General features: G+C 51.5%; 1 protein-coding gene across 2 annotated transcripts in view; it reads left to right on the forward strand.

The window, feature by feature from the left end:
* Window positions 1-16,674, forward strand: part of Gli2 (GLI family zinc finger 2) — a 225,402-nt gene that overhangs the window by 46,316 nt on the left and 162,412 nt on the right. Inside the window, exon 2 of one of the 2 annotated variants that reach the window (XM_087906602.1) lies at window positions 7,446-7,621. In XM_087906602.1, the coding sequence (XP_087762728.1) occupies window positions 7,477-7,621 (145 nt within the window). In that variant the 5' untranslated portion in view covers window positions 7,446-7,476. Of the gene's footprint in view, window positions 1-7,445; window positions 7,622-16,674 lie in introns of those variants that run through there. The other variant, XM_085688367.2, reaches the window with a different exon arrangement.

Consider the following 16,674-nt stretch of genomic DNA (forward strand, 5'->3'; position numbering starts at 1 on the left):
TGGAAGGACTGCCAGCTGCTCCTTGCCCCCATCTTCCTTCATATGTTAATCTTTCCATTATTACATATAGTGTGTGTTGTGCGCGCACGTGCGGTACATTTGTAGAAGTCAAAAGATAACGCTCAGGAGTCCATCGTCTCTTTTTATTATCTGAGTCTCAGGAATCAAACTCGGGTCATCAGCTTAGTGGCAAGTCCTCACCAGTCTTCGTATGCTAATCTTGATGTAGCCTTTTTTTTTCATTCCCTGTTCTGCCACTATGGTGGCACACTGATACCCTGACTTGTGATCCATTTATTAGATGCCACCTTGGTGCCGAGTAGTGTGGTAGTGGCTGGGACTTAAGGCCCTGGGTATGAGGAATCCAGTGAAAACCTCCAGCCTGGGTAGGAGGTGACACGGCCTGTACGTTAAATGTTTGGAGAGGGGTATGAGCGCAGAGGCTAGACAGGCAGGGTGGAGATTTCATGCTTTGCTCTGCTCTGTAATTCTATGCTGGCCTGACCTGCTCATTCTTGACCTTGTTTATTAACAGTTCTTCCTCTCAAGGCCTCTCCACCTAGCCTCCAGCCTTTCTCCCTTAGGAACCAGTACTGCTCTGCCATTCTGTGCCTTTTTCCACTCAAGATGGGACTGAAAGCCCGACACAGCTGCAGGGGCGATACAGAAGGACCCAGAGTCTTGTGTCATTCCGAGTCTTGAAGCAGATAGAACTTTCTTTCCTGGCCCTCTTGGGCAGGTGGGTGCCAGGCTGTAGCTGAGCCATGAGCTGAAGTTAGTTAGCATCAGAATGCCAGGCAGTGGGTTCTTGGATAGCAGACTTGGGGTGCAACCTGTGGATGCTGAGAGGGAGGACTGAGTGTGAGGCCCGTGGCATCCTGAGCATGCTGGAGGATGACTGGGCTGGGAGGTCTGGATTGGACAGGGCCCAGGCTCACCTGGTGCTGCCTGGCAAGCTGGCCTTGGACTCATGGGTTCTGTCCCATGAAGAGAGAGACCAGCCAATCAGATCCTGCCAATTTCGTTATAATAAAAAGATGTTTCACTTGGCAGGAGAGGGCTGTCTGACAATTGGTGGAGTACTCAAGGAAAGAAGAGTACTAAGCCTGGCGGAGGCCATCCCTGTGCCGAGGCACACACACTGGTGGTGCCTGTCGGGTGTGGGGAGGCCTCCAGCTTGGCAGGTCAGAGCAGCAGCCGATCCTGAAGATGCCAGGGCCACACACCGGCTGAGCTTGGGTCTCTCTAGCCTTGAGGGGCAGAGCTCCACCCCACACCTGCAGTCAGTGCTCTCCCAACCCTGTCCTACCCCCTCCCTGTGACCTCAGGCCTGGAAGACTTGCTGGTGGGACCCTCCCTTCTATGTATAGTAGCTGGTTCACTCACAACTCAGGTGGCTTGGATCCTGTCTGCATCCTGCCATGCACCCAATTCCTTATTCCACCTAATACTCCCTGGGGCCCCAGCCGGCCTGTCTCACATCGGGCCTAGGAGTTGGGAGTGGCCCTCACCCTGCCAGTCTGGACTGGGAGGATGATGTGGGTGACAATTGGCTATGCTGTAAATCAGATGCTCTGGGATAGTTCCTTTTGCTTTAAGCCACTGGGGGAGGGGCCAGGAGAGATGGCTGACCCTTGTCAACATCTGGCTGTAGTGCTGGAGGGGGAAGGCCAAGAGGAATTAGGCCTGGTCTGCAAGAGGGAATTCATGTCAGCTACTGTAAACCTGGTTAGAAGCCCATTAGTCCTTAGGAAGGAGGCTTAGTCAGGAAAGAAGCCTGGTTCTCTCCACACCCTGGGAGGGACAAGGCAGCTGGTAACAAAGGTAGTGCCTCTCCCTGTAGCTAGCTCAGAACTACTGCCTGGGTGGTTCAACCCATTCTCCAAGGAAACTCTTGAGAATTGAGATCACTTGGACCAAAGTGTTAGAAGTAAGAGTTGGCCTGGGTCTGGGCATATTTCCCAAGCTGCCCAGCCTCCATCCCTGCCCACTCTGAATGAGGACCTAGGTTTTTTGTTAAGATGCTGTGGCTTGAGCTCTGTTCCTTTAAGAATGTGTGGAACCCACTTGCTTGTCCCTGGCTCTAGAATACCATTCCTTAGGTTTCACCTGGAGAAAACCGTTTTTAATGGTTCAAAACACTTTGCTTTTTTATTTTTATTATTTTTTTTTAAAGATAAGGTCTCTCTCTCTATAACTCTATCCATCCTGGAATTCACTATGAAGACCAGGCTGGTCCCTAATTCACAGAGATCCACCTGCCTCTGCCTCCCAAGTGCTGGGATTAAAGGCATATGCCACCGTGCCAGGCAAGCCCCTTGCCTTTTAATTGATTAAGCCACCCTTTTGTCCATCATGAGGACCACCATGTGCCCCCGAACAGCAGATGCTCTGCAGACATGAATCAGTACTGTGCACAGTGAAGCCTTGCCCTCAAGTTAGGATTCAGGGAAGGTAAGCATTCTTTTGTAAACTGGGTTTCCCTTACTACTCCAGTGTCAGTGACAGACATTACTGGTTAACTACCGCATCTTCCATGGCAGACATTATGAATCGATGGTATTTCTCTCACAACATGAGATCCCAGTGCTGCCCTCAACCCAGCACTCTTTAAAGGATGGTCAGTGGATCATCGATGCTGAGACCTGCTGGCTGCTCTGTTCTTGTAGGAACGAAGTCCTGAGGTGCTTACTGAGTGCCCTGGGGACATTCCTGTGTTAGTTAGACTGTCAGTTGTCAAAGGTGGACTCCAGCCTGTGCCCAGGTGAACAGGACGGGTAACAGATGCATAAACAAGCAGGGCAGAGGTGCCACCATTTTCGGGGTCCTAGGAACAAGTCACCTTAGCCTATCACAGCCCACTGGGAGTTTAGCTTCCCTGGCAGAGAAAACAAACAGTATGACTGCTGGGTAGAAGGGAGACGAGCTCAGGCTTACGATGCTGTGGGCTGTGGTCCAGGCCTGGAAGTGGGGCCTTGGCGCCACCGAGGGATGCAGACCTCTATGCTCCCAGAGCGTCCTGTGATACTGTCTCTGAAGGCCGTTGGTCCTTGCTGCTTAGTTTGTCTTCAACTGAAGGCATCCTGCCTGGTCCTGGCACCTTCGCAGCCTGCTTCCCCGCTGAGGACTGTCCTGAGCAGTCTTTTTGCTCTCCTCAGGGCAGAGGCCAGCCTTGTTTCCCCTTCCACCTTCAAAATCACCCAGCACTACCATAAGCCCAATGCCAGGCCAGGCCTGCAGATGTGACCTCAGAGTGTGGTCTGATCCTCTGCTGGAAGGGATGCCAGGGAAAGACTGTGGCCCTCTGGGCATCAAGTCCCCAGGGAGGACCGGTGAGGGTGGGGGATTGGGATCTAGCATGACTCTATGCTGCCGCGTTGTATTCTCCGCATCCAGCGGAGACTGAGGCTGCTCTATCACCAAAAGGGGCCCTGATGGACCTCTGCTGGCCAAGGTTGGACAGGATCCCTTTCATGTTCCTCTGGAGACTCTGCTTGCCCAGCTTGAGAGGAAGGCCCTTTGTCCCTATTTTACAGACAGGGAAATTGAGACTTGGGGGCAGAAGTTGGCTTTTGTCCAAATGAATGCTTCCTCTTTGGTGTCCACAGTCAGTGTCCTTCCTGCAACGCATCACCTGCTATCTCGGGTTCCATATAGGACCATGAATTCATTACCCTTAGTGTAGGGTTCTGGGTCTAGTAGAACAGAGAGGGTGAGTGGTCAGCATAAGGAAACACAGGAATGCCAGCACAGGAAATAGAATCAGCCCGTGCGTGTTCCCAGGGAATAAACCTGAGTAGAAACAGCAGTGGTTGGGATGCTTTCTCAAGCCTGAGCCAGAAGTCCTACTCATAGCCTCTGGGAAGCCCTTCTGATACTCATCTCATCTCATGAAGAAGGTCTTTGCTTCTCATCCGGCCCTTGAGGCCCAACCCCTGCCCAGCAGTCAGTGAATTAGGGTTAATTACCACTTTTCCAAACACCAGCTCACTAGCCCAGAGGCCTTACAAATCCAGGAGCTTTTGTACTAGGAGGAAGAAATTCAAGGTGCTAGAAAGGGGCAGGTGCATTGCCTCGGGGATGATTTCTTGCTTGGCTAATGCAGTGTCATTCTGTAACCTGCAGCAAATGCAGTCTGGGCAAAGCTTGGGCTGCAGGGGCCATAGGTTAGGCTGGTCAGGGTGAGATGTAGAAGTGATGCCCAGGAGTATCACAGGGGTGCTTTGACTTCTGGGATGTCTGTCTTCTCCAGAGCCCTGTGCTTCTGTGCTGCCTGTCTTGACACTGCGTGACCTCACTGTGCTGCATTGCCAGCCCCTTTGTACTCCTGCAGTGTTCATGGCTTATATCATTTCATATTCAAAACAGGTATGGCTGGGCATGCATGCACAAAGCCCTAGGTCTGAGCCCCCGCACTGCACAAATGAGGCATGATGGTGCACTTGGGAGGTGGAGGAAGGGGAGGATCAGAAGTTCAAGATCATCGTGGGTTGCATAGTGAGTTCCTGGCCCACCTGAGCTACTCGAGTCTTTAAGAAACAAACAGAGAAGGTGTCTGGTGATGAGATGGCTCTCACTTGCCACCAAGCTTCAGTTGACCCACCCGTGTTCAGTTCCTGGAGTCCACATGGTCAGAGAGAAATGACCCTCTAAATTGACCTCTGGCCTCTACAAATGCGCATGTGTGTGTAAACACACTAAATAAATACATGTAAAAAAATGTCTGCAATCAAGGTGCAGTGGGTATTCATTAGCTCTTGTGTGTATATATGCTTGGCTGGATTTGTGTGTGTCTTTGCACGTGTATATGTGTGTGTGTTACATGTGCATGTAACTTCCTTATATGTGATGGGCATATGCATTTGTGCTGCTAGTGTTAAAACTATGAGTGAATGTACATATATGTATGTATGACTGTATGTGCACAGCAAACATCTGTGCACCTAAATTGTGAAGTATGTGTTGCATGTGCTGTGTGATCATCTGTGTGCATGCATTCCCATGTGCTTCATGCATGTGAGTCCGGGCATGCATGCTGCCTGCCCGAGATCAGAAGAGATGTGGTTAGTCAGGGCCTGCGGTGACTGTGCTGGCTGGGAGATGAGGTTCTGCCTTCCTCTGGGAGGTTGATTTCACCCCAGGAAGTGCTCATGTGTGACTCACTCACCAAAGGACTTCAAAGCAGCCAGGTGGTGGGAGGTCTCCAGGATTCCAGGCTTCAGGGTGAGTTCTCCATTCTGCTCCAATTATTGGTGTTTTCATGCCAGTCCTGGGAGGCTCCTTAACCTATCCTGTGCCACAGTCCTCTTAGCACCTGGTGTGCTTCCCATTCGTCAGCATGCTGTAAGTGAAGGGATGGAAAGCCTGGCTCTGGAAAGACACAAGTTACATCAAGTGCGTAGCTGCAGGGCCAAAGGCACTACGCTTGTGATATGGTGATAGTTGAACTTTCTTACTGCCCTCCAAGCGTGGGGTTGGAGGTGTGACTTCTAAGCCAAGGGGAGCCGACGTTCCATGACAAGGAGGGTGCTGGTCACAGGTCCACAGCTCCCGTGACTTATCTGTTGCTCCATTTATTCCTAAAGGAGTCTGTTTGCTCTTATGACCATGTGGGTTCTGGATAGGAAGCTCAGGTCCTCAGGCTTCATGGCAAACTGATACCCACTGATCCATTTCTTTGGCCCTAATATTTAGTTCATAAAGTCTTGTTTCCAGTGTAGCTTATGAATCACTTGGAGACTGACTGTGGTGACTGAGCGCCCTGCTCACTGGCCTGCGTCTGCTCACCAGGCAGAACCTTTATATACTTTTCTTGTTTGTTCTGTTTTTCTAAGGCAGGGTAGGTATTTGCTTGTGTCCCGGGCCTGCCATGAATACTTGGTCCTCTTTTTTCCAGGTTCTGGCTCCATGCCTGGATTTACAGGCATGTTCTGCTAAGTCCCGGACTCAAAAAGCTTTGAAAGATGGTTGGAGAACGAGGAGATGGTATAGCTGGTAAACCATGGCAAGCGCCTGAGTTTCCCATCTAGGCTCAGAAGCTCTCCTCTGTAATCTGAAACCAGACAGAGGATCCCTGGGGATCACTCACCAGGTTCAGTGAGAGACCTTGTCTCAAAATCATCTACAACAAACCATAGAAAGTGATTAAAGAAAATATCCAGTGGTGACCGATGGCCTCCACATGAACCCCACCCCCAACACATGTGAATGCACACAAACACGTGCACTGTGCTTTCTTTGTGTGTTCTCCAGTCATAGGTATGGATGAGAGACCCATTGGAAAGCCTGGGAAAGCCCCAGAGGTCCTGAGACCTGGGTGCAATCTCTAATGGGAAGGCGCTCCCAGCAGCCTAGGCCCAGGCTCCCCTTGGTGTTGCAGATTCCTGTGGAATGTGCTTGCATTTCTACAGCGGTCAAAGAAAGTGGAGGTTGACTCTCCTCCCCTGGGGTGTCCTGTGGCTCTCAGACCCTCCTGCGAAGAAGCAGCCTGTGGGAATCAGCCCACCTAGTCCAGCCCCCAGCCACGTCTGGGAAGCCAAGCACAGACTCCTCCCTGCCATTCCCAGGAGGCAGTGGCGGGTTGGGGGGGGGCAGGCAGGGATGTGATGATGCAGGTGCAGCAGACTGACTGCCCCTGGGGAGTGAAAATTTCTGCTTGGGACCAGAGTGCCTGGTGTTTACTCAGAAACTGAGCTAATCTCACTAATTCTGAATTATGACGTCTTGGCTCTGTCCGCTGCTTTCCTCTCCTGTGGCAGAGGTAAAGGGAGGGCAGGGTTTGACTTGTACGGTGAGGTAGGGACCTGGTGGGTCCTGCCTGGGCTGTTCTCTCCACTCCCCTGCTTCCCGGGGACACCCGAATCCCAGCTGATTCTGTGTGGACAGCTGTTCCTTTTACTCGGAATCTGGCGCCACATCCCGTGTACTGAAGTTCTGAAACTTCAGTGATCATTCCCTCATGGGTCTTTTCTTGGGGTGACTGTCCCCCCAGGGCTTCTAGGTGGCAGAGGACCAGACTGGAGACCTGCTCCAATGAATCCACCAGTGAAGGAGGGGGAGAAGCCGGGAGATCTGGGCCATTTTTGGAGAAAGTTGTAGTCTGCTTCTTCCTAGACTTCAGGCTCTCTCTTCCAGTTTCCAAGCCAGGCAGTCCCCTGCTCCTGGCTACTCTCATCGTTAAGAACTTCTTGCTGGGACTTTTTTTTTTTAAATCCAGGTTTAAAAAAATGAAAACGCTGTGCTGTGGTCTTCTTGTCCATTCAGCGAGCAGAGCAGTCGATTCTCAGGATGAGCATGTCCGAAATTAACTAAGTTCTTTCTCCTGGTGTGAAGACCCCGGGTGTGAACTTGGCTTGCCAGGGGCCGTGTGGTGTGGCCCGGGTTGGCGTTTTCTGACCGGGTTTGGGTGCGATGTTGTCGCTGACCGTCTTTGTCATTTCCTCCAGGGTCTGCCACCCACGAGCATGAGCCGCTGAGATGGAGACGTCTGTCCCAGCCCCTGCAGTGGAGAAGAAAGAAGCCAAGAGTGGACTTTTGGAGGACAGCAGCTTCCCGGATCCAGGGAAAAAGGCCTCTCCTCTGGCCGTGGCCGCGGCGGCCGCAGCTGTAGCGGCCCAAGGAGGTATACTTTCTGTTTTGCACGCTTGGAGAACAGCAGGAGTGTTTTTCATGAGGTCATTAGGATTTAATGAGTGCGCTGGCCGCTCTCATCTGGGAGGCATGCTGGGTTTATGGAGGGCAGCGCCCCTGCCCCGGGAATCCCAGTCCCCAGGAAGGTCACTTGCAGCTTTCTTTGGAGAACTGGCTATCCCAGACTCTGGTCGCTGGGCCAGAGCAGGGAGAGGAGGGAGGGAGGGGTCATTCTGGGCAGCTGCTTGGCCACCCTGGGGTGTGTTCAGCTGGCACCCGGGAGATGTATCCTGTATCCTGAGAGCTTCTCGCCTCTTGCCTGCCGAGGACTATTTCAGAAGGTAATTGTCTGCCAATGCCTGCTGGCTGTAATTAGAGGGTCAGGTATGGAATTTACTATCTTAGGTGGATTTCTGGCCAACTTAATTACCACAGAAGGGACTCCACGAGCCACACTCTCTCATCTCACTGTCCCCGAGAGAGGTGTTTTCCGGTTTCCACGGTCTGCGCCAGTGTCCCAGTTGGGGAGTTTGGCGGGAAGGTGAGGCCGCCCCTTGCCACCAGACTGTCCATCTGGAGGCCACACAACTGTTCTGCCTCAGACTGAGGAAACTGAGATTTTTCGTCTTTTCTTTTTTATTCAAACCCATTTAGTTGTGCCCTGATGCTTTCTCGGGTCAAATACCCGAGGGGCCTTGTTCAGGGGTAGGGCCGCGTTTGTTTCTCTCCAGGCCTGAGCCCATGCTGCAGCTCCAGTCCCTGGGTTGCGCTGGGTGTAGCTGCAAGGACCAGAACTCAGTGAAAGGGAGCTGCCCTTGAATTAGGCCTCTAAGGGCAGAGGTCAGGTCCTCTTTCTTAGGTTGCTGTCACTGTCTTTATTTTCTTTTCTCCCCATAATTCTAAGTTGGAAGAAATTATCAAGTCAGAAGTGGGAGCAGTGAGGTCAGCCTTGAGCACTTTTGGGGAGAGGGTCTGAGTTTGTGGGCCTGGTGTGGAGGCTTGACTCTTAGGCTGGGAAGGAGGAGCCACACAGCCTGACGGGGCACCCGGCGAGGGAGGGAAGAATGGGAGCAGAGTCCTGGCCTTGTTGCTTTCATCTCCTGGGTTAGGGCTTACCCAGCCAGTGACAGTCCCGTCTATTTTCTCTCTGCCCCATTCTTGAAGAGTTTCTAGGAGCTAACTTCCCGTAGTTCGCACTTGTCCTGAGGGATCCGCCCTGACTTGGCCTTCCTCTCTCAAAGTAACAGAGCCTTTCCCTGCCCTGGCATACCAATGGAGAGCAGACTTAGGCAGTAATTAGACAGTAATTAGGACATAATTGCGGGGAGAGAGCCCCTGTGGCATCCGACCCAGCTGTCACTCTCGAGGCCAGTGACAGCAAATGCTTGCGGGGTTTTCTACTGGGAAAGGGGACAGAGTATGGAGCAGGGCCACTCCAGAGGAGCGCCGGCCCCACACTGTGTCTGCTCTGTGCCCTCTCAGCACCCTTCTTAGGGGAGCTTGACTGATGAGGTCAGCGGGGCATACATTTGGTGCACTGGAGCAGGTGGCTTGTTGACCGGTCGTCTCAGCCCAGGCGCATTCACTGAGGAGCTATGGGAGACTGGGGTGGTCTCCGTTGAGGCATGCAGTACCTGCTCCCCAAACAGTCTGTCTGGAAGGGTGTGCTGGAGTCTGGGTCGGGTGGCTGTGCCTGTATGGGAGCAGGGGAAGCAATGAAATCTGTCTTAACTAAAGGTGGTTAAAGGGGAGGTTAGGGAAGCCCAGTGACAAAACCCAAAGAACACTCCTGGGACTTGACTTTCTCTGTCATGGGGGGACCCCACAGATTTCAGGGTCAGGGTGGGAAGATGCCTCTCTGGGTCGAAGTGCCGACTGCCAGCCCTGCCAATCCAAATCTCATCCCCAGGACCCACACGGTGGAAGGTGAGGGCCAACTCCTGCAGGTTGCCCTCTGGGCCCCACACATACATTGCTGTATTCTTGTGTCCCCTTAAATAAATACATACAATTAAAGCTTAAACATATTTCAAGAGCCCACTCTTGCTTGAGTCCTCTGTGACAGAACAGAGGTACCAAGTTTCAATGTGGGACCCAGTGGAAGGGTGGTCAGGATATCTGGTAAATAGTAAATGATAAATAGGGAAATGTATGATCAGTCAAGAGCAGGGCCGTGGAGGGTGACTACTGGCAGCCAGCCACTTTTGCCTAGCCTCTGAGGAGTTTGTCTCTCAACCTGTGACCATATGCTACTCTGTGTGTGTCAGTGATGAGAATACATGGAACACAGGCGCTGTGGGTATATGCTGAGCTGAAGACGTGGTTGTGCATGTGTTGAGGGCTTCGGGTACAGGATGCACTGGAGGTCTGTGTGGGGCCACGGTGTCTCCTGAACTGAAGATATCTATATATGTGGGGCTGCAGGGAATGCTAGACTGATAGTGTGTATGTGCTTTGAGCTGCAGGTGCCTGCTGGGCTGTAGGTGCATGCTGGGCTGCAGGTGTCTGCCTACTGGTGTGTGGGGGCTGCAAGTGTGTGTATGTAGCTGCAGATGCGTGTTGGACTTCAGGTGATGGGCCTGCAGGTGCGCGATATACATCCAGGGAGCCTGGCACTGGTCCCTGAAGGCACCTTTGGCTGTGTTGTTTCTAGACATCCTGATGTAAGACAGACAGGGCAGGAAAGTGGCAGAGCCAATTCCCAGAGTGTGCAGACAGTTGTTTGCATGAGACCTTGCTCACGTGGTCCGCATCAGGATCTAGAACCATCTGGCAGGAAGGAATGGTTTCCATGGGCCTCGCATATCCTGGCTCCTACACATCTGAGGAGGGCTGAGGTAGATTGGTTCTGCCTCAAGACATGGGCAGTTCACCTGAAGGACCCTACACCCTTTCAGTGACTAGATGGAGATGCTGGATGCACCTTGGATTCTGGGCGTCACACATGGAAAGTTCTGGGTTCTATGTCATTATTAGGAAAAGATCTATACGTGTTCTCCAAATACTTTCAATATCTTCAGGATATTATATCTGCAAGGTGTGAGCCCTCAGATACAGAGAGCTGAGCTCCGCTTTAGATCATTACTTTCGACTGTGCGGGTGGGACTGGAGCTATGATTCTGCCCTTGCTGTACCCGAGTGTCAGCCTTGGCGAGGTCTCCTGTGTGTCCCTGGGTCTCAGTGTCCTCCTCCACCCCAGGACTGGCAGCTCTTGATCTCTGACAGAGAGCTGATGTATGGGGTGGCCATGGCACATTGGTAAAGTCCCTGGGTCCAGTGGACTCTCGTTCAACTTCTAATGGAGTCCCCAAGGCTGAGGACTGGGGGTTCCTAAAGTGTGTGTCAGAAGCACCTCTCAGGACTGAGGAGATCGCTCAATTGCTAAAATGTCAAAGCCTGGAAAGCTGACTTCCACCCAAGAACCTATGTGGAAAAGCTTGGAGTCATGGTGTGTGCTAGAGGTGGGTCCTGGGAGCTTGACCGCCAGCCAGCCGAGCTCAGTGAGTTCCAGCTAAGTGAGAGACCATGTCTCACAAAAACCATGTGGAAGACACCTGGGAATGGCACCTGAAATTGACCTTTGACCACACACACACACACACACACACACACACACGCACGCACGCACGCACGCACGCGCACACACACACACACACACACACATGCACACACAGCTTTTTGGAAGCAGAGCAGGGCCTGGTGGGTCAGTCGGGCGAGCTGGCTGCAGTCAGGCTGGGAAAGACTGACTGCAGATGGGCGGGAGGCTTCCCAAGAACCCGAGCAGAAGCCACACTGGGTGGCTCTTTCACAGGCTCTTCAGCTGTTGAGCTAACACTCTGGAGGCCATAAATCTTTAAAAATACATTTTGGCCCAGGGTCCCCCCACCCTCTAATTTTTAAAATGGTGTAATTTGCAAAGCAATTTAAGTCAGATGTTTCTCGTTGCTTTCCACCGAATCTGTCCAAATGCTGTCGTATTTTCCTCGTCTGCCACGGATTCTTTTCCAAAAATATTTCTGAACTGCTTTGTGTGCTTCCATGGGACTGGACCATTCTAGAAGCCTTGGGGACAGACTTGTAACTTGGAGCTGGGGCCTAACTTCAGGTGCTAAAATCAAGCACCCAGTCCAGTTTCAGGAACCCTAGGGCCAATGACAGTGATGTTTACTCTGGGACAAAGCCAGGTAGCCAGCCATTGCGGTCCGTCCTCGCCCCCAGCATCAGCACCCCCTTGGAATTAGAAGTGTCTCCCCCCTTTTCCTTGGTTTTGGGAATGGAACTGCTAGGCTCTTGCATGCGAAGTTCTCAGTCTACACTGAGCTGTTTCCAAGGTCTTGGAAATGTTCATTCTTGTGGGTCCCACCCTAGGCCTACAAAACGGAGAGTCTGTGGGGTCAGCACGGCAGGCCCAGTTTAAACAAAGCTTCTGGGGAACTCTGATACACTCATTTTCATTTCCCTCCCTGTCTGTGCCCCTCGGGTTATTCTCCCCCCCTTCCCCTCTCCCTTCCTTTCCCCCTCTCTTCCTTTCTCCCTCCCACCCTCTCGCCCCTTTCCTGTCTCCCTTCTTCCCGTTCTCTTCCCCTCCCTTCTCCCTCCCATTGAGTGTGGAACCCAGGACTTCTTATTTTAGGCTTGCTTAATACCACTAAACCGCACCCCAGCCCTGAGACACTCTTAGTATCTGAGACTCTTATAGCCTGACTTCCCGGGGGGGAAAGGGGGAGTCCTTTTCTGTGTGAGTCAGTGGCCTCTCCCAGAGGAGCTGCTAATGGTTCATACCTGTCCCATGTGCTTCATGGCAGTGCAGGGTACTGACAGCAGTGCCCATACAGTAAAGCTAGTATGCTGTGGTCTCTTGACCTCAGTTTTCTCATCTGTGAAATAGGTGTAACAGTGGTAGCTGCTCTGCACTGCTGTTGGATGATGTCTGAGTTAGACATGGGACAGTCTTAACAGAGGGGCAGTTAGTTCACGTGAGACCCGAGGGATGTCTGTTCTGTGTTTGCTATTACTGTTCTTCTCAGAGTTCCTGGCTGAGTCTGCTGACTCGGTCTGACCTAAAAGTGTTCCTTCCATTGGTCACCCTTGCCTGCAGGACCCACCGAGGCCCAGCAGCTCCTGTAGGAAGCCTAGCTCTCTGGCATCTTTATTCTCCAGGCAGCATAGACAGGCCCTGTAAGCAGGCCCCCTGCCTCTGACTCAGTCTTCCTCGCTGTATACTGAGTGGTGCAGCCAGTCCCAAGGTGGCCCAAGCTAAGAGCACCACCGTGAAGAAGTGGATTCAGGGTCTGAACTTCATGGTTGCTTCCAATAGACCTTTCCAGTCTCTCGGTGCAGTTTCCCTGAGGAGAGAGCGGCTGGGGGTATAACCGATCTGGTAGAGTGCTTGCCTAGCATGCAGGAAGTCGGGTTCCAGTCCCAGCACTGCACACACCTGGGATGGTAGCCCATGTCTGTGTTCCAGATGTAGTCGGGACAGTGAGAAGTTCAAGATCATACCAGTTTGAGGCCAGCCTGGACTGCGTGAGCCCTGAGAGAAGAAGGCTACCTTCCTGTGGCCAGGCCGGTTTATCTGGGTTAGGCCCTGACTGGCTCTAGGCTCTGATGTTCCTGAAGACTCTGTCACCTTCCCGTGCCGCCTACCCCTTTATCCTGTTTACTTGCCTGGTTGGCTTTCTGGAAAGCATCTTCGACAGATTGGCTTGGAGTGTGTGTGTGAGGCTTCTCTTCTGGAGTGGAATGCTGAGGATACCAGGAGATCAGCCCTCTCATGTCTATCAGATGGTCTGTCTGTCTGTCTGTCTGTCTATCTATCTATCCATCCATCTATCTATTATCTGTCTGTCTGTCTACTTATATGGTTCAGGCTGGCTCGACCTTAGCTCTGTAGCTGCGGGTGGCTCTGATCTTCCTGCCCCCACTTCCCTAGCACTGGAATTACAGGCATGTACCTGCTTTATGCCTTGTTTTTATGGTACTAGGGATGGAACCAGAGCTTGATCCAAACTAGGCAAGTGCCCTACCAACTGAGCTCTACTCCCAGCCTACCAGGCTCCGGGATTTCTCTGCATTTGCCCAGTGCTCCCAGTCCACCCTGTGCGACACCCTTCAACTGATCCATGCTCAAGGTCCCTGATGTCCCTTGCCCTCTTGGATGCCTGCATAGGCTAACACTGTCATTACTGTGTTTTTGTCGCTACTGTCCACCCCCGCCCCAGCACAACAGCCATTTCACCAACAATTGTCCATCGAGTGACACCATCTTTCCCGCTGTGTGCCAGGTGGGCTATAGGGGACAGCTGCTAGCCTGAACCCCAGGCTGTAAGAGTCCGTTGGTGCTGCCCTGTCCCGTGGTGTCCTGTGTCCCTCAGCCCCCAGGCCTTGTGCACAGCAGGGAAGTTGCCAAGCATGCAGCTCTCTCTGCTCACCTGTCTTTCTCTGTGGGGCCACACACAGGCCAGGATGCGCTCAGGTGTGACTAAGTGGGCAATTATTCTTACTTAAGTGATGCTCAGGATTGCTGTTGAAACTGCATGGAAGCTGGTTTTATGGCCCAGCTGCGCGGAACAGCTTGTTCCTATCAGCCTCTGTCCAGGGAGTGCAATGCCATTGTCCCCAGCAGCCTAGCTTGCCAGGGAAGCGGAAAGGAGTGGGGGCCCCCAGAGGTATATTGAACAGGTTCTGAACATTCTGGAGTATTGGGGTGCTTGGTATCAAGAGGGGTGATGTAGGTTTCTCCCTATCCAAAGCAAGGACTGTTGGTTGGAACAAACTGGTTTGGGGTCAGTTAGGCTGGGTCTCGAACAGACATAACTCTGTCCCACAGATGGTATGGTATAATGTATCCTATTCACACCTGTCTATAAGCTTAATTAGTTAATTAGAGAGACATGGCAAAATACCAATCATAGCAACTTAAGGAAGAGTTCTGCTTGTATTATAGTTTCAGAGGCTTCTGCCTCTTTGTTCCCCAGGCCTTAACTATACTGAATTTCTTCCTTCCTTCCTTCCTTCCTTCCTTCCTTCCTTCCTTCCTTCCTTCCTTCCTTCCTTCCTTCTCCCTTTCTCCCTCCCTCCCTTTCTCCCTTCCTCCCTCCTTTCTTTCTTTCTTTCTTTCTTTCTTTCTTTCTTTCTTTCTTCGTCTTCTCTCCCTCTCTTTCCTTTTCCTTTTGTCTTAGGGTTTCTATTGCTATGATGAAATTCTGAGATGTAGAGAAAGCCAAGACACTTGCTACTTCCAGACTTCAGTCTGAATACTCAGCTGTTTGCTGTTTGAGTCACAGTACATTTGTCTGTCCTACTACGTGTTGTAGTAAACACCATAACTAAAGACAACTTGGGGAGGAAGGGGTTTACTTCATCTTACAACCCACAGGTCAGACTCCATCTCTGATAGAAGTCAGGGCAGGAACCTGCAGGCAGACACTGCAGCAGAAGTCAGGGATAGTGCTGTTCACTGTCTTCTTCCCCGTGGCTCTCTCAGCCTGCCTTCCTGTACCATCCAGGGCCGTCTGTTTCGAGTGTCAACGTACGCAGTGAGCTGAGCCCACACGTATCTCTCATTAATCAAGAAAGGTCGTACCCACTATTTCACAGTACAGTCTTACAGAGGCATTCTCTCCACTAAGATGCCCTCTTCCCAGATCTGTCTAGGGGTGCCAAAGCGACAACCCAACCAGCATGCTTGACTCCTTATCAGTTTGACACACTTATTTAGCCACAACCTTTCCTTTTTTGCTTATCCTCAAGATCTCATCACTAATATCACAATCTAAACACGCTATAAAGACTAAAACCTAAGTCTCCCACAATTTTCTAAAATGTTGATATTTCAAAATCCCAACTGTTCTTTAAAAAAAAAAAACAAATATCTTTTTAAATACTTAAAGTCTCTCAACTATGAGTGTCTGTAAAATAAGAAATAAGTTACATACTTATTTCTAACTCCGAGAGGGAAGAACCAAGGCAGGTCACTGTAAAATCAAAGCAAAGCCTCAGAGTCCAACAGTGTGACGCTCGGTGTCAGAGTTCTGGGACCCATGATCCTCTGGGCACAAAGGCCTGGAGTAGCGCCACTCTCTGACTCTACCAGCCATAGCACACAGAGTGTCTCAGAGGCTCGGGCTGGCTCCACCCACGGCTGCTGTTGTCTTAGGTGGTCATCCCATAGTGCTGGCATCTCCCAGATACTGGGAGATCTCTCGGGCTCTCTTTGGGAACTCTAAACCTGCTATACAGTGCCAAGCAAGCCTCCACTTCTCTCCATGACCCCTTCCATCCTGGGCCTCATCAACTGCACGTTTATCAGGGGTCTCTCCTGGCCTCTCACAGCACCAAGCTTCAGCTGCTCTCCATGATGCCTTCAGGCTTCAGCAGGGGTGGGATTATCTACTGAAGCATGGCTGACTCCTCGCACCTGCCAGTGCTCCATTCGTGTGTCTTATTGCGGATGCTAAGTGGATGCAGAGCCGTGCAGCTTTGAGGCCATTTGTAGTTACAGAATGAGAGAAGGCTCCCACGACCGAACAGGCCAAGCTGCTCATTGTACAGATTTGGAAACTGAGGTCCAGAGACTGGGCATGCCAGTGGCCACCTGGTCATATCATTAATTAGTACTGGGAAAGGAAGTTGGGTTGGACAGAGCTGTCCTTCAGCCCAGGGCCAGACCTCACCTTCCCAAATTGTCAGTGTTTATGTGGTGAACAGTTTTCTGATGTTTGGTTCTGTCAGGACTAATCTCAGCATTTCTCAAGCTTGGTGAAAATACAGCCTCATTATGCCGGTGTCAGCGTACAGCTTACTATTCGTATATTCTGAGGTTTATCATTTTAGTCATGTTTAACACGGCTGCACCAGGCATGCTCTATTAAATCCTGCTTCTTTTACATTCCTGTCCGGAATTATTTATTCGGAACAATTTCCGCCCTATCAAAAGACACAGCTAATGCTGTGTTTTAATGTGTTATTTACACACAGAATAACCTATTTACAACTCAGTGTGCGCCAGAAGGAGAATGGATGGGCCCGCGCCCTGCGTTCTGT

This window comes from Myodes glareolus, chromosome 5 (assembly GCF_982192425.1).
Source record: "Myodes glareolus chromosome 5, mMyoGla1.1, whole genome shotgun sequence".
Lineage (NCBI taxonomy): Eukaryota > Metazoa > Chordata > Mammalia > Rodentia > Cricetidae > Myodes > Myodes glareolus.